Source organism: Protopterus annectens, chromosome 17.part0 (genome assembly GCF_019279795.1).
Source record: "Protopterus annectens isolate FY-2018-M chromosome 17.part0, PAN1.0, whole genome shotgun sequence".
Taxonomy (NCBI): domain Eukaryota; kingdom Metazoa; phylum Chordata; order Ceratodontiformes; family Protopteridae; genus Protopterus; species Protopterus annectens.
The window spans coordinates 775701751-775728170 of NC_056751.1; the positions used below are offsets into that span (position 1 = coordinate 775701751).

At 37.2% G+C, this 26420-nt stretch overlaps 1 protein-coding gene across 1 annotated transcript in view; it reads left to right on the forward strand.

Annotated features, from left to right (window-relative positions):
• The window catches only part of LOC122791740 (calsequestrin-1-like), a 214951-nt gene that overhangs the window by 163263 nt on the left and 25268 nt on the right, over positions 1-26420 (forward strand). Inside the window, exon 8 of the mRNA XM_044059648.1 lies at positions 11406-11460. Within this exon, the coding sequence (XP_043915583.1) occupies positions 11406-11460 (55 nt within the window). The remainder of the gene's footprint in view (positions 1-11405; positions 11461-26420) is intronic.

Consider the following 26420-nt stretch of genomic DNA (forward strand, 5'->3'; position numbering starts at 1 on the left):
TGCAATCATCTCTAAAGCTAACAAATGGCACAAGAAAACCCAGGGATCTGATGTACCACATGTTTGGATACAAGGACATCATTTAACATTGTGCTGTGCACAAGGTTGTCAAGGAAATTAAAGGGTATGAAATTTCACATCCCAACTTTGAAGCTGATAACAGACTAAACGAAGAAAAACAGTATCCTTCAATACTACTCATGACCTGGTATAACTGGAAGAAAAGATTAGCTGTGCTCATATATGAGTCACCTGCTACATTATATAACCTGTACAGAAAGGCCATTTGGAGAGAAAAAGATAACGACTTGAAAGAAAAACATCTTTACTTTCTAAAGTGTAAGACATTTACAGAGTGCATAATTATTTCTAGTCTAGCAGGCACTCATTATGTGACCCCAGAACTAACGGCTATCACACAATAACACAAGAAACTAATAAATATCTATTGTCCATTAGAAATAAGAGGAAATAGAAAGCTTTCAATAAATTATTTCCTTTTCTTCTAAGACAGTAAGACCTTGAAGTAAATATATGTTGTAAGTGGAAGTCTGAGGGAAGAAACCCCATGCTGGATAATACAGACAACACAGCCTCATTGGGAAACCGTGTGTTCCATTAAATCTAGTCTTAAAATGCTTGTTGTCAATGTTATGCCAAACCCATATTCTGTGCATACTGTACGAATATGTTGATTTAGGGTTTTCTAAAAATTCTGCCATAGAATCACTTGAATATATAAGTTTTATCTATGACAAGTGGATCAATAAAGGTGCATATATTCGCCATTAGTATTTGATTCAATTCACATTGCTCTGTGTTTTCTCATATATTAGCTGGAACATGGTTTCTTTATGGACCTAATATTAAGTTTAAAGTAAATAAACTATGTTATAGGTCCTAGCAGTCAACAGTCTTGCTGTCAGTATTTAGGACACCTCCTGTACATGAGCTGAAATGGGTCCTTGACTTAAGCCTTACCTTTATAGTGTCATTAATGTTTTTATTGCCTTAAGTTATTCTAGTATATATATTCCACTTATGAGTGTCAAAGGTTGTGTCTTAATAATTGTTCAATGTTTGACAGGCAATGATCTATCATGCACTCATTTTTGGAAGGTAATTAATAACATCACAGATCAGTTTAAAATGCTTCCTAATTTGACATTACTCTCAACTCAAGGCACAATACTCTGTGTGTACCAGATAGACTGATGCATACCGATCGACCTTTTTTGGTTTTCTTTTCTTCCTGTTCCATATATTACATGATACCAGTTTAGACAATTCACTTGCCAGGAAATATTTACTTAATGAGCCTTTGATTTAAATCCAGATTCTATCAATAAACAGCTCACCTCCATAAATGTAGTATAGTTTTCCATCTGCATGGAAACATGACACTGTTATCACCGTGCCAGAACTTGATTCCTGCTCTCAACCAATATAACTTCTTGCAGTACTAAGACATGCAAAAAGATACGACTTTTAAAAATAACAGACTACCAAAATAAGTAAAGCATATTGAGTCAGTGTTAAGCTAGTTTTAGACATGGCCACAGTACAGCGAGTGATATCTAATTCTGGACAGATGCCCTACTAAAACACATAGCCTGATGCATACTTATTTACCTTTTTTGGTCTTCTTTCCTTACTGTTCCATATACAAGAGCAACTCTGCCTGGTGGACAACTGCCATTAACAGACTTTACATTAAGAGGAAGACATTGCTATCTAAGAGTGAGAGGGAGCAAGCCCTAAACTGGAAACACTCCATCAGCTTAAACAGGCAAATAAGACTTCTTGTGAAGTCCTCCAAAGCAAAATACAAGTACAAATTAGCTTCCTCAGCTAAGGACAACCATAAGAAGTTCTTTAGTTACATCGTAACCTAAAAGGAAAGGCCAAGATTTATGCCAAACTGGTAGTTAATGATACCATATATACTGAGCCTGTGAACATAGCTAACCTGTTGGCCAACAGGTTCTGTGAAAACATCACTCCCTTGTCCCCACCACATATACCCCTTGACATCCCTGCCACCTGTCCCCTACCTTTTACTCTAAACAGCGCATAAACACCCTCTCAAAGGCCAAAACCACAGTATCTATGGGACCTGATAACATCCCAGGATGCGTCCTACATGGGCTCCAACAAGAATTAGCAACACCACTGGGTATTCTTTTCAGTCACAGTTTAAGCAGCAGCTTCATCCCAGCTAAATAGAAAATGGCCACTGTTATTCCCTTGCAAAAGGCAGTGTTTCCACTGACCCCAGGAGCTATGGACCTATTAGCCTGACTAGCCTTATCTGCAAAGCCATGGAGCAAATCATCATGGACCTTTTCAACAAAGATATAGGTAATCTCCAAACACTTGACCCTACTCAGTCTGGATTTGTCAAAGGAAGATCATACCTGTTAAACCTGGTGGACTTCTTTGAGATAGTCAATAAGGCCCTGGACAAGAAGAAATCTGTGCACACAGCCTACCTAGACTTAGCCAAGTCTTTTGACACTATCTTCCACTCAGGCATCAGTGACAGACTCAACCAGCTAGGTATCAACCCTTAAATCATTGATGGGTCACTAAATGGCTCACTGATAGAACACATATTGTCAAAATAGGGGAATCCACCTACAACAGCAGACCTATAACCAGTGGTGTTCCACAGGGATCAGTCCTGGAACCTCTAATGTTTGGAATCTATCTCTCTGAAGTACAAACAAAAATTAAACTTCTTTGGCTGGTAAAGTTTGGTAATGACTGCAAACTGGGAGTTGTCATAGAATCTCCAAATGATGTCAATATCCTACAAGAGGGTCTTACACAAACAAATGATTGGTGTCAAAGTCATGGCCTTAAACTCAATGCAAAAAAAAAATATTATCATCCCTTTCAGTGAGAGAGACATTCCTGATAACTACTACATCAATAGGAGCACTCTAAGTATGCACTCAGTGGTGAGAAACTTGGGCACACATGTTCACGGCAATCTTACCTTTGATCACCATGTCTCCACAGTGGTAGGAAGGGCATTCTATATTGCTTATCTCATAATTAAGGGCATTACCTCCAGAAAAAAAGAAGTTATAATCTTCCTGTACTCTTCCCTCATCAGGTCAATAATGGAGTACAACGCCCTTTTTGGTATGTACCTTTCCAAGCACCTGAAGCATTTGGAGAAACCACAAAGGTTCCTCACAAGAAAAATTCAAGGTCTTCCGCATCTGTCCTATGTGGATTTTCTGAAATCACTGTCACGCTATGCTGTTTTATGGAGACTACTCAATGATGATTTCTGCTTTGCATATAAGGCAATCTCTGACCCTGCTTTATTGGAAATGCGGCATATCTTCAAGTCAAATGGTACATGGGTTACTCACTCTAAATACCTTAACCTGGTATGTGATGTCAATAGAACCTGCTGGAGGGACAGATTTGTCTCCCAGAGGTTACCACAACTTTAGAACAGACTCCCACTTCATGTCAAACAGAGCACCTCATTGGCCCTCTTCAAACGCAATCTGGACGATTGGATGGGTAACCATAAATTCACTCCAGGATTCCACCTTTGTCACTCTTGGACATGGGCATTAGGTGCTGATCGTAGAAATAAGGGTAGAACTTGCCTAGGCTTGTAAGGGCCCTATGGCCATTAGCCTAATAACTTCCTATGACTTTGATCCTATGATAGAGAAATTTCAGTGGCTAGTTTTATTGATTTAATTAAGGTATTTGATGTAATCAAACATTCAAAAATGTCATTGCATTGGCTTTTCTTGAGAAGCATGCCTTCTGTTTCAGAATTATAATTCACACCTTTCAGAGACACTCTCCATTGAAACAAAGCCTTGGTTTCCTCACTACACTGTTTTGGGGGCCAGGTCAGTTATTTTATTAATCCATGCGGGATGATGATAGCACCCTGCAAATAATCATGTATGCTGATGACATAATATCCAGCGTCAACATCAGAGTCATTAATTGTTCAAGTCTTCCTCAGACCTAGCACACATATCAAAGTGATTTCCGGTCAAACTTTTTATCAATAATCTAAAACTACATCTATTTAACAACATGTCTTGCCCCTGTCAGGACCCTAGCTAGTCCACTTCACTACTCTACTATTCACTCTTGCATCACAGACATCGTACTTTATCAACTCTTAGTTTTTTCTCTCTGTAAATATAGTGTTACTAAAAGATTGCATGCACATGCCTTACATCACCACATGTATATATGTGGATATTATTTGCTCTTCTCTATATATCTCTCTATATTAGAAGTACATATGTTAGAATCATTATTTTCACTTAGAAAATTCAATCTCTAAATATATTGCCACTGATAGAAAAAAAAGAAACATACAAACCAAATATTTTATCATGCGTATGTACTGTACTTGTTTGTATTGCACCTTATGTATGTATTATGTTGTTCTCTGTACAGGTATACACGTGTTTGTATTGCACCTTATGTATGTATTATGTTGTTCTCTGTACAGGTATACACGTGTTTGTATTGCACCTTATGTATGTATTATGTTGTTCTCTGTACAGGTATACATGTGTTTGTATTGCACCTTATGTATGTATTATGTTGTTCTCTGTACAGGTATACACGTGTTTGTATTGCACCTTATGTATGTATTATGTTGTTCTCTGTACAGGTATACACGTGTTTGTATTGCACCTTATGTATGTATTATGTTGTTCTCTGTACAGGTATACACGTGTTTGTATTGCACCTTATGTATGTATTATGTTGTTCTCTGTACAGGTATACCAATGTTTTGGTACTGTAAGTATAAGTTTGTATTGTTATTCTCTGTATTGGAGCTTGGAGCTTATGTACTATAATTGTCTGTATTGGAGCTTGTCTTCATGGGTCTCCACTGAAAATAGGCTCCTGGTCCAGTTGGACTAACCCAGTTACCAAATATCAAACAGATAAAAAAAATAAAATAAAAGAAATATGCCTGTCTAGTGGCATAAAGAACTAAATGTTCGAAAAGATAAGTGTATTTTATGTTAAGCTGGTATCCCCACAAAGATTATACAACTGTTCAGACACTTGGGCACTTCAACAGTCATCTAAATTACCTGGTATCCTATATCCTTGCTCTTTAATTAAGTGAATTATTAACCAGCTTCAACTTTTGTGAACAATCTCTAACAAGATGACCCTACAAAGACAGGGAATTGTATTTATTTCATCTTTGTTGACCAGGTGGGTGGTCTGGTCTTTCAACCATGACCTGGATGCAGCAGGCACAAAAGTACTATCAAAAAGTTTTTCACACGATATTTCAATGATTTCACAAGTTCATAAAACTTGGTTATGCAACTTTTGCAAATGTTAAAATGTTCAGTAGCTCAACCAATACCAATAATTCATGTAATAACAATAAGAATAACAGTAACAATAATAGAAAATAACAGAAATAACAATAAAACATAGAAAAATAATACAAATAATAGAAATAGTAATGGAAAAGCTCATACAGAAGAGAACTTGGAGTAAGCAGATAAAAGGGAAGGGTGGTGTGAGCACTGAAGAGGGGGAGAGAGAGACAATTTATAAGAGAAGCAGGTAAACTGGAAGAAGGGATAGTGATAGGTGGAGTCGATACAGCCATCACTTGATTGGAGCAGAAGGAGTTAGTGTACGCGTACTTCTGGAAGATGAATTATATGTTACATTTGCATGTTTGCAATACAGAGAGGGCCTTCTGCTGTGTGATAATTATATTTTGGAATTATGGCTTGTGTAACAATATAGGATCAAGATGGAGGATTATAGCCAGATGGAGGTGACTTTCCTTTGTGTATAAAGCAAGTACAAATGTATGTCTCCTTCAGATGTGCTATTAGTCCTTTCCTGTCTTGTACTCTCAAAATTGCTAAAGTTCTATTGGGAGATTATTCCAACTGGCAGACAAAAATGTTACTGAAGGACTTTTCAGCTGTGGTATGGCCAAGACAGGGCACATAGATATAATGTTATTGTCATAGCTTCTGAAAGAAGAGAGAAGGGTTTTATTTTCTTAAGGATAGTTGTAAAGAACTGTTTAGTCTTTTAAAGGTAAGGGTGGATAGAAGGAGTGTGGAACAGGCTGTGACTGGAAGCGAGTTTTTCTTTTGACAATAATATTCAAGTTTCAACATATGACATTAACTGCTATTTGTATTTTAGTAGTGTTATCTTCAGGGTAATTGTTGGTAGGCCATATTATAGTCTTGGAATAAGTAGGTTCTTTGTCAGTGATTTTCTAATTGCTATTCTGAGGTAGGTTAAAATGCAATAGGAATACATAAAGAACAGCTGAAAAATAAAGCCATGCAAATCTTTATTCCATAAAGAGTATCATCCATTAAGCTCTTTCAGCTACATGAGACTTCTTCAGACTCTGAAGACTTAAATAAAATAACTAGTTAAATAAGTAAATGATGTTATATAACTTAATGTAAATAATAAAAGAAGCAGATAATTAGTTTTACAATTATTATCTTTATTCTTAGGTTAATGCTAACGTGAGCCAGGCCAGAATCAAAATAACTGAAAACACAAGTGCTTTTTGCAATTTTGAAGTGAACTATATATATAGATAGATAGACAGATAGATATATAGATGTACACATATATCGATCTGTCTATACAGACACACACACAAGCACATACACACACACACACACACACACACACACACACACACACACACACACACACACACACACACACGTACATATACACACACACACACACACACACACACACACACACACACACACACACACACACACACACACACACACACACAGCACAGTCATATAAGTAGGCTGTGCAGTGGCTAGACAGTATGTGCCCATGTCTGGTACAAGAATTAGAGAGACCATGGTCACTACTTTTTGTGTGTGCCTTCAGGAGAGTACAACAAATATGCTGTAGCTCAGCATCATGCACAGAGCGCAGCTGCTGACATAGGCCATACCAATGTCTGTGCTGATGTCCTTTACTGCATGTGAATACACTCTCACTGGGCTTTCACTGGCAGGACTCTACCTGCCAGGATACCAGCACACGGAGGGGGGGTGCAAGTTGCCTCTGGCAGGTTTCTGTGGATACTTGTCTGGTTTTGAGGTGGGCAATGCAAGTGTGCTGTGTTGGGCCACATAACACTGGACAGATGACAGCTTGTTTGCACATACACAGTTGTAAATGTAGATCTACATACCATAGTAAGATTTTTACAGTTCCAAGGCCTGGAGATGAGAATATATACCATAGTTGTGCAGTGTATTGCCTCTTAGGCTATTCACAGACATTTGTAGCCTTTAGCCATGACTGTGGAGAAATGTTAATACATATATTTAAATTCTGAGACTTGGTTATCTGTTTACTCCTATGGGAAAGAGATGTTTTGCACCACAGGTTGAGACAGGAAGCAGGTATGGGTTTTCTAGAGCAACAGACTTGCAGATGGTGGTTTTACACTATCAGGAGGTTTACTTTATTGACATGCCAGTGCCTTATTAGAATGTTTAAGTTTGCATCCCCAGCAGTCCCAGCAGTTTGACTCCAATAAACAGTGGCTGTGATGGTGAAAATGTAAAACTATTCAATAATTTGAATTAAGACACCATGTTCAGGATGTCATTTACAGACCTGCTGTGTAACTGGAGACTTGCCAGTAACAGTTCATGGGTATATTTTAGGAGTGTACAAAATGAAGATCGTACTCTGAAGACAAAGGGGAATAAAAGCTCAGAGAAAACACGAGGAAATTCTTTTTCACAGTCAGTGTTGTTGTAGAGCTGTGCAACTTTCCTGAAGAGGTTGTAGAATCAAAACCAACATGCAACTCAGAGGCGTAGATAACAAAAGGAAGTTCTGTCAAGAGGCAGAATAAAACTGCATTTTGTTTTAAGAAATAACCACCATGTATCCATAAAGCAGTGAAACAGTTAATGTCATGTGGGCCAAATAGTCCTTATCTGCTGACAAATAAACATTATGTTCTATTTATTACAAGAAAAGTCAGCATGCTATCTGCTGGAGAGACAGAGTGCCAGGAAGCCATTAGAACCTCTTAATTTCATTGTGAAAGCAGTCCAAGCAGAGACTACATAAAAATGACTCACAGTACAACCATTATTATTATTACTTTAGGTATCACAGTGGAACAAAAAACAACTTGCTATATGTCACTGAGGCTTGCTTATTGGGCATAAATACATTATATATTTACTGCTACATTTATGGTGGCGTAGTTACACAGATGCTCTCATCTGTTACCTCGCTTTTCATAAGACATTTGCCTTATTTAAAAGCTTCCTGTCTTTTAACTATGCCTGCTGGTACTAGGTATTAGTAAAAGACCTTTTAACCACTGTGCTAGTCAGCTGTCTCATTGTTGTCTATGTTTCATTGTTTTTATCTAATCCTATGGGTAGTAAAGTTCGTAATCCAACAGAAAGAGCAGAGGTAAAAGTCCAATGTTTCTTTCTTTCTTTCTTTTCTTCGCTATATTGCTCTCTTTCTCTTTTTTGTGAAAATGTAAGGTGAAGATTGTTTTACTATCTTAGCTCCTTTTACCCTTTTATTAGAAAGGCAGGCCTACTGAAAGTAATGTGGAGGCAAGTGCAAAGCATTGGTTTATGAAGTAGGCCTGCTTGTTGCCCCTATTTTCAAAATTCCAGTTTAAAATAGTGATCATTTTGCCCTGTTATTTTAATTAAATAACTACATAATGAGTGATGTGAGTGATTTTTTTGTCATCGAGATTATTTCCAAAAAGCTTTGGTAACTAGCGGAGAAATATAGTTTCCAAAAGGAAGTTTTTTATGAATTCTGAGTGCTCTCTTTCTCACTCAAGTCAGGCACTCTCCTCCCAGATTGTTGATTAAATAATTTTTACTATACAGGAAATAAATAACTAAATAAATAAATAATGTAAATGCAAACTTTGCTTTTTTATATTCTGGCACTGTGCAACAGTAGCATTAAAGCCTACAACAGAGGTTTCAAAATGAGACCATCAGAGTCAAAATTAATATTACTCCAGTGCTACAAGTGAATGCTAAGCTGACAGGCAGGGAACACAACATCCTCTACAAATTATAAAGGGTAAAACTCTTCAGGTTCATCCCCTGGTTATATTTGATCCTGTGTGCTATAACCTTCAAACTGAATATGTTTTCCTGAGAATCATGTGTGTTTATGATAAATCGCCCTTCATTTTAAAGCCTTCTACTGATGTAGTATGACACCACACTGTCAGCCTGCCACTAAGTCCACTTAAGGACATGATAATTTGCACCATCTTTTGTTTTTCTCCAAATTTGCCTTATTCTTATTTTTATATGCCATGCTATTTCAATATCAATTATGACAACACATTTTGACAGAAACCAATGAACCTGAAAATGTGTGTTATCTATTTATTCGGTTTTTGTTGCTGTTGTTGTTGTTGACTTGGTTAGAGCGCTGAAAAGTATGAAGGTTTTTTAAGTTCAGCCCAGGGTTACAAATGATCAGGTCATAAACACACTGTTTGCAAATATTATAAAGCTAGTCACAGAATAAGTTTTATAGATTTAGGCAGACAAGTATGTATGGTGTAACCTACAGATGATGATGTAAAATTGTATGCAAAAGTAGCCATTGCAATTAAAGTTGGAGACTGTAATAAGTGCCGTAGTTGTATTTAACTTGGACAGTGTAAGATTTACAATATTTATAACAGAAGTAGCTATAGAGAGGAGCGAAAGGAGTTGATCTTAGATGGGAATGGTTGAAAATAAAGTAGAAGATGGATGCTGAAGATTAATTGGAGGGGAACGGGGAAGCAGAAAATGTTGATGCATGTTACTTTGTACGTCACCTTGACAAACCTGTATAATGTTGTTCAAAAGATTACCTGAAATAATGGGGATTCATACTGTGGTGTCATTCTATCCCCTTTGCAATGATAAGTGGGTTAAAGACCTACCTCCATGACTCCTGTCATAACTATTCATCTAGTATGAAAAGTTGTCATAACATCCCAAACTTTCCTGGTTGTTTGAAATATACTATGGGTAGAAACAAATGACACAGCTGTCTGCTGTGAAAAAATTCCTTTACTGAAAGTAGGACTGTCCTTTCCGGTGGTCCCTTCAGACAAACCAGCTGCTGGTCTATCCATAGTTAACCCTATTCTGCATGAAGCAGGCAACCAATTTTCTGTATTGCTCTTTCATGGCACAGGTCAGTTCTTCACCTGATATCTTGCAGGTGGCAGTACCACACAATTCCACAATCTGTCTTGTACCTGCATGCACTGCAGAACTGTCCTCTATCTCTTTTGTCAGCCTCCTGTACCTTCCTGGTTGTAAATGGGAAATAAAAAGTAACCTTTTGTTGCACCTGGGATGTGCTGTTGTTGTTAATATAAACTGTCTCATTAATCTGTATCTGCTCTTTACTCCCCCAGCTAGTTAAGAATACCCATCCCTGTTTATTATCTGACTTCAGAGTGAGGCACAGGACCTTTAACTTTTCCATTTACACACCCATCATGACTGGGAAAAATCCAACTTCAGATTAGCTGTCCCGTCTTTTCTCATGATTCCATTCTACAAATACTAGCTTGTGAATGCGAAAACAACCAAAAGCCCATGGCTACATATACAAATAAGTGCAAGCCAGATTCTATCTCTAAAATATTATAAGTAAGATGAGGCCATGTCAACTGTCACTCATGGACATTGGCAAGAAGATTCAAGTGAATACAGTGTTATTGGTCCAGCTTGTTATGAAAACAGAAATTAAGATTTTTTTTGTGGATAATAAAAGAGAAAGAAAGTGCAATAGGAAAAATAAATACTGACAAAGGAACATGGAAATTTGGGAGTACCACATATGAAGCTATACTACAAGGCCAGGTGGTTTTAGGTCATTATATTTGACTCAGTACTCTGGATATACGCCGGTAAGGAAGGACATGACAGACTTAATGCTCAATGAAGCACATCTTGGATTTTTTATTTTATAAGAATTGTCTTTCAAAGTATTTTTGAATTAAACAGCTTAGATATAGAGGCTCCATGCATATTGTGTTCCAGCCATTTACTAGACAAGACAGTCAGACGTCATCATATTCATTATCTCACAAGCACTATTCGTCATCATCTAGAAGGAAGTTAAAATTGGTCTGTTTATTTTTAGCATGACTGCACCTCATTTGAGCAGGGCAAATTGATGTACACAGTACTTAGGCTGATGTACTTCTTCCTGCTAACTCTCATAAGTCTTTTTAAACTAACTGATTAAAGTAAGAGAAAGAAAAAAAATGTTACATTTTATGAGACAAGTTGCTAGTATGATGGTTTAATAACTACATTTGTTTTTGTCTCCTATAGGATGATGATTTGGACGGAATCCACATTGTAGCATTTGCAGAGGAAGATGATCCAGGTAATTTTATCTATTTAATTAGATCATTAATGTTCATATGTTACATCTGCATGACACTTGCTTTGTTTCTATTCTTACACTGATACCCTAAGGCACCTTCTTTTAAAAGAATGTGCTCCCATCCTAAGGTCAGGCATGAGAATGGATGAGGGTTAGGGTCTAGCTAAGAAGCATTAGAAATATTCTCTAACCACTGACAACACTCATCAAACTAATGGAGAGGACCTTGGCTTCATATTCATAGATTTAACAAGAAGTAGCCAGAGGACAAGACCTTGATAATTAACTAGTTGTAAAATAGTCAAGGTGGCAATTTAATTTGCAGTCAAATTTAATTATTTGTTGCATTTAAATGCTTATTTCTGAATTATTTTATATATAAAATGTAAAAAAAGACATCTGTAAAAGATTAAACCATGTTCACATGAAGCAAACATAAAATACTAAGCGCAGGCCCATATTTAAAATAGCACATCTGCTTAGGTTTAAATGCATTAATTTGAATTATGATAGTTCAGATACCTTCTGAAAGAAATCTCTAAGATGCAGGCTCTAATTAGAGAAGCTAGCTCATTCCAAAAGATGGGTGTAAATCATGAAAAAGACAAATGTCCTTACATTTCAGATGGGCCATTGCAACATTTACCACGTTCTTCCACTCTGCTCACAGTATCATATCCAGATATCCCCTATAGGGGACCAGCAGGTCTTTCAAGTAAGCAGGACCCAGATTATGCAGGGTGCTGTATGCCAATAATAACATCTTAAATATATGATCTGGCAGTGAAGAGAAGCCAGGCCAAATCTCACAGTAAGGGACTAATATGGTCGTTATGAGACTGATCCAAAAACAACCTTGCTGTAGAATTTTATACTCTTTTTAGACAAGCAACATTATCTCAAAGCTCTAAAAAGATAATATTACAGTAAACTAAACAAGATAATGTAAGTGCATGCATCATAGTAGCAATGCTCAAAAAATGAATAATGTTCTGGATCCTATATATATATATATATATATATATATATATATAGATATAGACAGATATATATATCTGATGGAAATGTGACATCTTAATGACAGCTGACAAATGTCTCCCCCAAATGTTAGTCTTTCAGGACTATAGATCATGCACTTTATGACACAAGTTTCATTTGATTCCCCTGTATATAATAAGATTTAAAGGAGAGGAATATAAGAGACATAAACTGACTTGCACCAGTACTACTTTCATCCTTCCTTGGTGGACCTTGAAATGATTCTCAGAAAAACAAGTGAGGATCAGCTCCAATGCATCTTCGTCGGGAGTAAAGTCTGGCAATGAGTCAAGAAGTCAAGGAGTGAAGAAAATATAAACAGGGATGTCATAATTGTAAGCTTTCTAAGAAATACCTCATCCTCTTAAGATATCCCTCAGGGCAAAAAATACACATTGACCAGAAATAGGGTCAGTATCAAACCCTGTGACAGTCCACATTCCAGAGGGGGACTGCTAAAGCATTTTATTCGAGGCACACCCTTCTGTGAGTAGCTGAAAAAGAAGGATCCAGACCGATCAAAGGATCTTAAGATGCTCAGTCAAGATCTTGTGGTCACTATGTCAAATGCCACTGTGAAATGAAGGATGACCAGGATGGAATATCACTATGTCAAATGCCACTGTGAAATCAAGGATGACCAGGATGGAATATCACAATGTCAAATGCCACTGTGAAATCAAGGATGACCAGGATGGAATATCACAATGTCAAATGCCACTGTGAAATGAAGGATGACCAGGATGGAATATCACTATGTCGAATGCGACTGTGAAATGAAGGACGACCAGGATGGAATATCACTATGTCAAATTCCACTGTGAAATCAAGGATAACCAGGATGGAATATCACTATGTCAAATGCGACTGTGAAATGAAGGACGACCAAGATGGAATATCACTATGTCAAATGCCACTGTGAAATCAAGCATGACCAGGATGAAATATCAGTATGTCAAATGCGACTGTGAAATGAAGGACGACCAAGATGGAATATCACAATGTCAAATGCGACTGTGAAATGAAGGACGACCAAGATGGAATATCACTATGTCAAATGCCACTGTGAAATCAAGGACGACCAGAATGGAATATCAGTATGTCAAATGCCACTGTGAAATCAAGGATGACCAGGATGGAATATCACTATGTCAAATGCCACTGTGAAATCAAGGATGACCAGGATGGAATATCACTATGTCAAATGCCACTGTGAAATCAAGGATGACCAGGATGGAATATCACTATGTCAAATGCCACTGTGAAATCAAGGATGACCAGGATGGAATATCACTATGTCAAATGCCACTGTGAAATCAAGGACGACCAGGATGGAATATCACTATGTCAAATGCCACTGTGAAATCAAGGACGACCAGGATGGAATATCAGTATGTCAAATGCCACTGTGAAATCGAGGATGACCAGGATGGAATATCACTATGTCAAATACCACTGTGAAATCAAGGACGACCAGGATTGAATATCAGTATGTCAAATGCCACTGTGAAATCAAGGATAACCAGGATGGAATATCACTATGTCAAATTCCACTGTGAAATCAAGGATGACCAGGATGGAATATCACTATGTCAAATGCCACTGTGATATCACGGACGACAAGGATGGAATATGTCTCTGTCAAATGCCACTGTGAAATCAAGGAGGATGATGGAATACGTCTCTTGAACTTGGGCCATCTGGCCTCACCACTTGAATAATTGCTGTCGTATTATTATGCTTGGAGCTTAACTCATACTGGTGAGGACCAAAGCGATATGAGGTGATAAATAAGAGTGCATCTTTGTAAATACTAGTTCCTTTATAAAACATTCTATGAACTGAAACATAGAGATTAGATACTAATTCTCAAGACTTTCTACATTCAAAGATTGCTTTCTGAGAATGAGTAACCAAGGCTTCCTTTCAAATGTTTGAAAATAATCCCGAAGACTAACAGAGAAACTACAACCTTGTAAATAATTGGACCAAGAACCTCCAAGCAATATTTCACCACTGTGATCTGACCTGGCTCTAACTTGCCAAAAGTAGGACATAAAGATGAAGCCAGTTTTATGACCTTTTTATAGTCAATATACTCAAACTTTGCCTAGCAAAAATCATACATATTGGTCAAAGATCCACTGCCATTCTTAACCGTTGTACTCTTGGAGAAAGTACCCCTGATTTTAACATTATTGCCTTTAAAAAAATGCAGCTTCCCCACATTGTTGAGAAAAAAAAGTTTACAAACAGCAATGCAGGCTGGGCTGCATTTAGAAAAGCATTGTCAGATGATTAACTACAGTACAAATCTTACTGGACATGTAAGTTGCCTATTTACATGAGGTTTCTGTCTGATACACAGATTAGCTCACATCCAGACTTAAGCTTATTTTCAAGCAGGTGTATCCCTTAACAATGGCATTCCAGTCTCTCCAAGTTCTGTATATCACTTAGATCTCATGGTCAACTATGATAAGTGGTACACACTGGGTGTACATGACTGAAGCAGTGATATCGAGAGTACCTGTGTTTCTGAGAGGATGGAGGTAATTTGTGATTGTTAATTGAATTATTTCTATACTTGTATAACCGCTATAAAGTTTTAGTTGGCTTTATAAGAGGAATGTAGATCAGTGTTCTATATAAAAGGGAGATATTTTAGGTAGGAAATAATGTGAAATAATTCTGAAAGCAAAGTGGTGAAATTTTAAATTCAAGTTTTCACATGGGAGCGCTTCTCCTTTCATTCAGAGATAGGGTCTCATGAATCTAAGTGTAGCTCAGCTGAATAGGTGATTAACAGTGGTAAACAAAGAAGGCTCAGAAGACTGGTTTACACAAAAAAAAAAAAAAAAAAAACGCAACAAACGTTAATATAGTGTCCCAAGGAAAGTTGGTAGCAAATACTTTCTGGTGGAGGAGAATATGACAGTTGAGGCATGGCACTTTAGATGGAAGGCTATTCATATAGCCATAAATGTATTTATTGCGACTAATTATGTCATTTGGTTAACACATGACTAATCTATCCAGGTGCTTCTTGAGATCAGAAGCAGCACCTGGATTGGTGTGAAAGCGCATGACTTTTTCTAGGCTGTTTTTAACATTTTTATGCTGTTTTATTTAACATGTTTATGCTGTTTTATTAAACTTTGGAACTGCTGCTTCATTGGATTCGGCCATGCTGACCGCTTATTCTTCTGCTTGGATCATTTTTAGGAATACCATGTGACAGTACATTTATATTTGTTATCTATATATAATAAAAGGCAGATAAACTTAACAAAAGCATTCATCAAACATGTACTGAGGTATATGGAAAAAAGGCTTTAGGTATGATGAAAGCATAAACAGACTAAGTCTGTTTGTGTTGCAGCAGAAAAGAAAAGGACATGGCACTGATGGTTCACAAACTTACTACCCCTTTTATCAAAGACATTCATATAAGAACTGCAGACCACATGGGCAACTGTTCAACACTTTTTTGCATGCGGTATAAGTTCCCCATGTGTCCACCTGAAAGACACTAACCTCCTACACCATCTCTCAAATGTCCAGATTTTTCACAGAAAATCCAAATTTTTGTGTCATGTTATTGGTCTGTTCTTCATAAAATTTTTGGTTTGCTGGCAAATCCTTGAAGACTGAAGTCACTAAACAATGACACACATTTGAGTTTCAGACTTCATATTCTTCAGAAAATGCATGTTAAGAAAAACATATTGCTTTATCAACTTTCTAAGATTGCAAGGGCAATATTTAAAATCTAACCCCGATTTTGGGCGTTTATCCAACAATTATCTTTGGCTTCGTCCAAGTTTCTTGTATTTAGAGGTTGAAAGGTATACTAACTCCAAAGTCAATAAACCTCAGATTAAGTTATGTTTAAGCCATTTAATTTCCCATTAAGTCTTCAGGGCTTGGGCAAATGGGTTTTAGTGAAACAAGCATTGGGTAAGTGCATGTACCCTGATACCGAAACAGTGACTTGTCATGGGACAAATAAGTAGACTGAAACAGGAAAAGAAATGAATGGATATTAATCTTAATTAGCCACTCTGGTGATGTAGCAAAATAAAACCCTGACTATGACCCGGGTTCAGTTATCATCTTGGGTGACTGACGGAGTTGTAGGGAGGGATAGATGTTCCCATCCTGGGGAGGGTGGTATGCGGACATCTCTTGACTATAATTGCTAGTGGAAGCTGAGGACATTGCCAGGTAAGGCACAGTCAATGGGTAATGGTGGGCCTGACTGAGCTGCTGTGGAGGTGAGGTGATGTGCCAAACATCTACCGTGGACCATACCGCAAAGGCCACAGTGGAGAGTGAGGAGAAGAAGAAGAGTAGGCCCAGGTAAGACCACCCCCCCCCAGATGGAGGCATATATATGCAGAGCTCTATTGCCTACAGTTCATGATCAGCCCTAGCAAATACCGGAGTGAGTCTGTGCACTGGGGCATGGAGTAGCTGGAAGACTTGATGGGGTATAAGGGCATGATGTGGGATGGGAGAAAAAGGTGAAAAAAAAAGGTTAACTGGGCTTTGTTTGGTTCCTAGATAGAATGCCTTCTGTGTGTTGTCTGCTGTCTTACCTGTGTTCCTGTCGGTATTTCCCATTAACTTCCACATCCCAAAGATATGCCATTAGGTAATTAGTAATCCTTTAATCTAGCTATGGATATGCATCAGGTGTGTGTCTGAGATGTAGATTGCAATGGACTACCATCTCATCCTGAACTGCCTCTTTTACTTTCAGTCTGTGCTTGCTAGGATAGGCTCTGTCTCCCTCTGACGCTGAGTAGAGTAAAACAGGTTTCAGAAAATGAATGATTGAATGAATGAATGAAAGTCAACTGAGGCCCTTTTTAAGAGAAGGCTACAGCAAAGCAGAATATATTTCCTGATTTTTGGAAGCAAGTGAATGTGGGAGTAAAAGTACATGGGACAAAGACAGAAAGGGATGGGGAAATGTTTGCATATATTTGGGGGGGGCTTATCAGAAACTATCTAATAATCTCAGCTAACAGTGATCTTATTACCGCAGTAATACATTTTTGAATGGCCTTGTACTTTATGCATGCCATCTGGTGCTTTGGTAGATGATTAGCATTATAGTAGTGAGCTTATTTATATATTTAGATATCCAGTACATAAGATTAATTTTTATTAATTAATCATTTGTTGACTGGGAAAGTCTGACTAGGGCAGAGTTTATTTTCAGCAGAGGCCTGGGGAGAAACACTCCAGATGCATATCTATGGACTGTGGGAGAAAACCAGAGTACTCAGAGAAAACCCACACAAATGCAGAGAGAATATACAAACTCTATACAGGAGGTACCCCAGGTGAGAATCAAACCAGAGAACCTCTTGCTGTGGGGCAACAACATTACCTGCTGCGCCAGTGCACCGCAATGGTAGTCCATAGTAATTATTTTCCTTGAATTAAATTGCAGCTTAAATTTCTTAGGGTACTCAAGGACAGTGCTTTAATTTCAGTAACAACAGACAAGATAGTCAGGTCAACACTGTTTCAGAATAACCTGATTCCATACCTTAAAATCCAAGGTATTGTCTTTATTAGAAGAGGTCAGCATACAGTCAAAGAGAATAAAACCTGAATGAATACAAATGTGTAAAACTTTCAATTTTACCTATAGAGTTTCTGACTTATTTTCTACTTGTTTATAAGTAAATACTAGGCTAGCTGCCCTTCTGGATAATTTTAGGCCTAGCCAACTTGTCTTGGTGAGAATCAAACCCTGTACACTTTGTCTGTAGGATAAACATCTTAACTATTATGGCAAGCCCCAACAAATTATCAAGAGCATTCCATAAGTTAATTCTAGGCAATCATTCTACAGACTATTACACACCTAGCCAATAACCAGACAGTGTCCACAGGTAAGAACTAGGCCCTGCACCTTGTGTATGCGAGGAAACACCTTAACCATTATGCCAGCATCAAACTTGTACCTTCCTACATTCCCTACTTTCTCTTTTTTCCTAATGACTCTCTCAAAACTGACAATGTGTCACTCAGAAAAAAATCTCCTCAACAGTGAGAGTTAGTAAGCTGGTAGAGGGTGAAATGAACCTGTGCACAGGTACTGTTTTATTTATTTATTTATTTTTTAACCAGAATACATGACTTTGCTATAACTTGGATTAATATTATATACTTTTGAGAAAGCCAGCACTGCAAAATAGCAATGTGATCTTGGCTTGGAGCTTCTTTCTTTGTACAATGAAGAAGGTGTCTGAATGCAGTAGTAGAGTGGCAATGCCAGGGTGGCCAGGTGGCCGTACCACAGACTACAGCTGAGTTACAAGGAAAAAATAAACCAAATTAGACCAGGCACTGAGCCTTGTGAAAATCTGTTACTCTGAGACTAATTTAATAGCATAGTAAGTCTGAAAATCTGACTTCTCTGCTTTCTACAAACCACTGACTTGGTGAATCTTGGACTGGAAAGGTCATCAGTACATAGAATGCCATCAACCAAAGAGCCAAAGGCTTTGTAAAGCTTGCAAAACAGGGCAAGAGTACATTCAGTAAACAAATAAGGTAGGTAATGGACTTGGCAAAGATCTGTGAAGTTAATTTCTGTTAAGTTTGAGGGTTATCCATCTAGCACACTGGATAATGCACTTAGATTTTGATACATTTTTCTCATGGTTTTCTAAATGGTGGAATACAGGAATGAAGAAAACTGGTAAAAGAATGAAGTTATTCTGAAAATCCTGCTGACATAGGGATCTAGCTGGTTGGAGATATGGAGAAGTACATGTTGGGTTTATCTAGGAGGGTTTTCTGTATTAAGGAGACATAGTGGGGTATTTGGACAAAGATAACTGTAATGAGAGTGCAAGTTGCCCCAAACACTAGACTAATAATTTATTTTGTTTTGTTTTACATTTGTTGACCAGTATAGTCCAGCTGGGCACAAAGGCCCCTTTTGAGCAAAGGCCTGGGTCAGGGAGAAAAGCTCTAGTACATGATGCATAAACAAAATCATTTAACTTATATAATATTAATAATATCAAGAAGAATGTAATTAAAATACATTTTACAATATCAAAATAGACAATATAGTAACTATGCATGCAGTAGTAAGGCTTCTTAAAATAATTATATACTATAAGATATAGTTATTAGCTATACAGTAGGATAGATGTCACAATACAGATTACTGAGTTATTTACAAAGGGTGGATAGAAAAAGGCTGATTTAATTTTGAGATGTAAATGAAATGAATGGTAAACGAGTTAAGAGAGATATAGGTAGAAGGTGGGGTCATGAAGACACAGAGATAAAGAAGAGCAGAGGTATAGCAGAAGGAGAGGAGGAAGAACCAGATATGTTATATTTGTCCTGGAGATCTACAGCTACAAATCCAGGATGTTGGGAGGCATTTCCTTAGATGTGTTTTCAATGCCTGCTGCTTTTCAACAAGCCTGAGAGCATGATGGAGGCATTCCAGGGGGCAGCTACCGAGTTTGAGTACAATGAGGTTCCTGATGCATGCATGTGTGTGTGCGTGTGTGCGTGTGTGCGCGTGTGCATGTGTGTGCGTGTGTGCGTGTGTGCGCATGTGCATGTGTGTCTGCATGTGTGTGTGTGTGTGTGTGTGTGTGTGTGTGTGTGTGTGTGTGTGTGTGTGTGTGTGTGTGTTTGTGTGTTTTCATGTCTATGAAGTCCAATGGTCTTGCAGCTGATTTTATTAAGCCTGGAGGTACAGGGAGTAATGCCACCTGGAAGTGCTCCCACATAACAAGATGTTGATCATTTTGCCGTTGGCTGTTTTTCTCATTTGGTTTGTACTTCCTTTATCTTTGCTATTGCTGGTGGAACCTTGACCTCCACTGGAGGATTTATGGGAAAGGAAGTGCAGATATGATTTATTTTTAGAAGATGGTTAAAAGTTGTTTCAAAAAGGCTTAGGGATTGGCAAGGTGCATTTTTTGATACTGTATAGTTTTACTTATTTGAAGAAATGATTCATTAAAAAAATTCTACATTCAGATAAACTACAAAGCGTTGAGAAATAAGATTGCTGATGGTCTATTCACATCCTGCTACATAAAGTAAATATATAGTGAGGAGTAAGTCAAACATACTTAATAAAAGACTTTTTTCAGGATCCTAGGTATCACTCTGGCATTTACAGGCTTAATGTACGAGGTAACCCTTAGCAGATTAGTGCTTATGAGCATATTCTAAAAAATATGTACTCATAGAGTATTTCGCAATTCAAGTAATTTTCACAGTTATTTCCAGGTTCCCAGAAATGTAAAAGTCACATACTGAGCCTAATGGTTTATATTTGCTGCAGGCTTTGTCTCTTAAGTGTACTATTTAACATAATGCATGGGTGCAGGCTTTGTCACTTGTGTACTATTTAATATAATGCATGAGGGTCCAGGCTTTGTCACTTAAGTGTATTACTTAATATAATGCATGGGGATACAGGCTTTGTCACTTAAGTGTACTATTTAACATAATGCATGGGTACAGGCTTTGTCTCTTAAGTGTACTATTTAACATAATGCATGGGGATACAGGCTTTGTCACTTAAGTGTACTATTTAATATAATGCATGGGGGTACAGGCTTTGTCACTTAAGTGTACTATTTAACATAATGCATGGGGTACAGGCTTTGTTTCTTAAGTGTACTATTTAATATAATGCATGGGGTACAGACTTTGTCTCTTAAGTGTACTATTTAACATAATGCATGGGGTACAGGCGTTGTCTCTTAAGTGTACTATTTAACATAATGCAGTGGTACAGGCTTTGTCACTTAAGTGCACTATTTAATATAATGCATAGGTGTAGGGCTGTAGGAACAATCCATCTATGTTAGGGGACATCCATCCATATTTTGAGAGGTGTATGCTTGCAAAAAGATTAAGAGGAATATGTATAGTAATGGATTGCTTAAGGGAACCACTGGCTAAAGATGGCAATGCTACAACTACATAGTCAGACATGAATATCCACAGAAGATATAATACAGAACGGTAAAATGAGAAAGAATGCAACTAATCAGTCATCTCAGGTTCATTTGTCATGTTCTAAAAACATTTATTTTCAGCATTGTAATTTTGTTTCTCCTGTAAGCCTTAAACATAATATTCTACATTTTATCACATAACCATAATAAACCAGTACGACACAGGCTTTGGTATGAAATAGTGTAAGAAAATAGGACAATCTTGGGTAGAAATGTTCTGTTTAAATAAATGATAATGCTAATGACATTTTAAGTGATTAAAAAACAGCACAATAATGAACTTTCAAATGATTTTCCCTCTATGCATAATACAGGTGAAGAATGACTGGATAAAAAAGAGTTAATGTTATGACTGACCACAGTTTATAGTGAGTTAGGTAAAATGTCCTGTTTTCCAAATGATGATTACAAGGGGGATTTTTCTGTATTCCTGATAGACTTCTTTGTGATTGGCCATCAAAAGCATGATCTTAAAAGAGCAAAATCACTTGAATGCAAACTTCATTTGAAATATAGAATCTATGGCTTAAAGCATTTTTAATGGACACTAGTCCCTTTGCCTACTACCTATATATACCATCTCTGAGGAAAGAGGAAATCCCATGGACACAGCAACATTTCAGTCAAAGAAAGAGCAGTTGCACTCTAACGAGCATTCACATGCATTTGACTATTAGAATGTCAAACAACCCTTGTTCGTATTGAAGTGGCATATCCATTTCCTCCATCTTCAGTTATCAATTCAACTATTTTTATTTTTTCCATCACTTTAAAAAAAATAAAAATGGCTCAGATTGGCAGTTAACTATTTAAAAGAGGATCATTTGAAGTGAAACAGGATACTAATACCAGAGAATATAAAGGGATAAATATAAAACAACAGTTTACAACAAACATGCATCACTGCACGTGTCCATTGTGAAACAGAGGAATATGTTGCAGCTTAAATACCTTAGCGTTACCAGTAGCAGAAACAAATATATCATTCTGACACTAACATCTTGCATTAGTTCCTACATTTTACGTGTTGTCCGTGCTGTTTATTACTGTCTGCTGCTCTCAGTTCTTCATAATATTAAACTTAGTTAAAAGCAGTTCCTGCCTTTGCATTTAAAGAAAATGATAGACATATTAATATTCATAAGGTGACAAGTAAAATGTCTGCTGAAGGCAGAAAGAGACTGACATTTAAATCAAAGCTTCCTTTGAAGCAGCGTTTTAGCATAAAGTCTGCTCTTTTATCACATTTATGTCCATTTTTTTCCATATATCCATTCTTAAAACATTTTCTTTTGACCTGTTTTATGAATCATTTTCTAAAAAATGTCCTTTATGTTTTAGATTTTGCAATGAAGTCTTAAAAACGCTCTGCTTCATTTAGTTGGTGGGAGGTTGGCATATCCCACAAGGGCAGTTAGCCTAGCACTAATCTACACTATTTCAATGTATTTAACTAGAATGAATGAATACGTATATGCATACATACGTACTCAAATATCTGTGTACGAGCACACATGCTAACACATAATTTAAATTGCATGGATATTCAGAATGTGCAAGTATTTCAGGCTGATCACTGTTTTTCCTTTACAGCATCCTTGCTATGTCACTATTCCTCTCCCCCCGGCTAACCATATCATTACTCATTACTGTATTTCCGCAGTTTCAGTAAGCTATTACTACACCGACAATCACTTAGACTAACTCACTATGGCTATACTTATCTTAATTTATGCTAAACACACTAAGTCTACTCATTTTATCTGCACTTCCACTGCCTCTCTAAATCTCCTTCCCTGGTCAGCTGCTTCCTGTCTTCTATTTCATTGTTTACTCTTCCAAATACTCTCCATTCAGTTCGTTTCCCCAGTTGTCTTCTTATATCCTTTTTCATTCTTTGTTTATCTTATAAGCTCTCCTTAACCCTTTCATTCCCCCTATGTATTTCTCTTGTATTATAATTCCTCCAACTTTCTCTTTCATACAACTTCTACCTTGTTATTCATATGCTTGAAATAGATGCTTAGTGTCCTTTCACTGACAATCACATAACATACTTTGATAACTTCATATGTACTTACTAGGGTATTGATACATGAGGACCTTTAGAAGTCTAGGCATATATTCCCATGAAGTTTTTATCTCTTATATATTTAAGTACAAAGACCCTTATATTTTAAGAATTAATGATCCTGTGATGACCAGAACATTTACATGTTGTTCCTATCCATGAAGGATAAGGGTGTTAAACTAAGAGTGAATTTGTGGTCACCCATCTCTTCATCCAGATTACATTTAAGTAGTGCAAGAGAAGTGCTGTGGTTTATGTTGAAAAGATGATTCCAAACAAGTGATACATAACTATCCCTGCAACATGTTTTATTTATGTTGAAAATGAGACTGAGATGTCTGGAGTATATACCTATGCCCCCTCCGAACCTCCATATCTGCAATGGCTCTGACAAGTCAGGGTCCATTATGGCACTACACATGAGACAGACATCACCCTGTATAAGCATACATGACAATAAGAGGATGGACAAGGCTTTCAAATGGTGCACTTAGTTTTTATAATTTAGGCCCTTGGTGCTATACATATGCTAGATTTACTCGGTCCACACTGTTTACAAATTATTTGCGAGTAATTATTTTGAGGTTATGCCTTTGACTACTATAATATTTTGTAAGTTTTTCTATAATTTACATGCATATAATTCAATGATTATCTATTGTGTTGTGAAACCTTCCTCCCTGGGGCTACAGTGAAAAAGGATCTCCTTTTTTTAAGACCAGTCAGACTTTTCCAGTAAACAAATTCTAATAAATAAATGAATAAATAAAACCATTCCCTTGATAGGGACTACCTTCTTGATTTTTAGTGATTAGAACAACATGACATCTGTGCTCTACAGACTTTTGAAGGCATCAGTAGCCAGCCAGAATATTGCCATTTTGATAAAGTGACCATGTGATACATAGTTTCACACTGAATGAACCCCAAGATTTGAAATGTTCTCAAATGGGGGTGTCAGTTAATTCTAGCTCAAATACTTGATAAACAAATGGAAATAAATAATATAAATAGTTCAGGTAAACATTGCCCCTTTGACAGTGCCATTGTTTGGTTAAATGTATATGTTCAGGCTAGTTAGTGAAAGCCCTTCACAAGGAAAATGTTGCACTGTGGCAACACACAGTTATCAAAACTATATAATTAACAAAATGCAATTCTAGCAGACTTAACAACACCGACTAACAATGGTAACATCAGAAAAAAGCATTTTTGCACAAGAGCTGCTGCCATCCTGCAATTTCTATGATGAAAGATTTATGCCATACAAACCTTACTTTTATGGATTAACTCTAAAGTTAGACATTTGCAAGGAAGTCAGTCATATCTCACTTTGTGATTTTGTTTGACATCTCCTTCTGATAGAAAAGCCAGTTCTGCACTTTGATACAAAAGGGCCACACTCCAAAAGTGTTGCGGTCAGTGTAAGTCTGCCCTGATCCTGACAGACTTGCTTTTGCTGTAAGTAAATTACTTCAGAGTAAAGCCCATCTATAAACAGGCTTACACTGGGGGTCAGATTCCAAAAGGCCTGCTCTCAGTGTAAGTGGCGACTTACATGAGAGCAAGTCTTTTGGAATCAGGCCCAGAAGTCTTTTGAAAGACATGCACACCAGATAAAAATTGTCACACATAAGTAAGTTGGAGAGGTACATTTGAAATAATGACATACTGCATATATCCTGTAATGGAGATAGGGCAGGATGAAGGGAGCAACTGCCTTAAGGTGCAAAGTGTTACGAGTCATGATTGGTCAGTCCCTATTGCCCTTTAGTGCATGCCAGCTTTTAAAAGCCATTATTGCATTTGCAGTCAAATCTGAGAGCTGTAGCACTCCCTGTAAAGTCTTAATGGCAGCAAATAGAGTTTGCTACAGTTTAAAAAAAATAGCAACTGCTTGCTACCTTTGCAGCAAGCAGATTGCTACAGTAAAGTTTAAAAGAAAAAAAAGACTTTCTTTTTATTTACTAAAACCTGAGTCCTGTAGTGTTCTCTGCTTGGTATAAAAAGCCTTATGCAGCTTAGGTTTCTTTATTTTACATCCATCCATTTTAAGTTACATTGGGCCACATTTTCTAGCATGATTTTCTGTGTAGATGTTGTTGTGTCTTTCGGCTTTTCCCGGTTAGGGGTCGCCACAGCGGAACTACGGTCCGCTAATGATTGGCAGTAGATTTTTACGTGCCGAGTTGCCAGCCCTGATGCACAACCTTCAACGAAGGTACGCCCATTCATGCATGTCTCCACACAGAAGATGCTCTAGCTGAAAATAGAACAGGACAACGTCTTACTGTGAGGCGACAACGCTACCGCAGCACCACCACCGCAGTATTTTCTGTGTAGATAAAGATATGAAATTAGATGTAAATCAGTAAGATTTTGCTTCAAATTGCAGTAGCTGCTTTTACACATTATCTTGTGATGCTGTTAAGCATAGTTATAAAGAGGTCATATTACCCCAATTTTTTTATGCTTTGATAGTACAAAAACTACGTATAGATAATGGTACAGATATAGATATCGATATATGACTAATACACCCCTTATTTATATACTCATATCATCAAGAGCAATGAGATTGACAAAACCTGGCTGACTCAAAAAAAAGAAAAAGTATCGAAAAAAATTCTCACCACACACCCTGCTAATTATATGTACTAATTCTGAGATAAATGTGCAGCAGGGAAGTAAACTCTCTGATCACCACTGTTCATGATCTTACCCTGAAATAAAGCCAGCAATGTTTGATCAGTTGATTTTCAATCAGCTGTGCTGACTTATTTTTCTATGATGATTGCATCATTCAACCACCTACATGACACCCA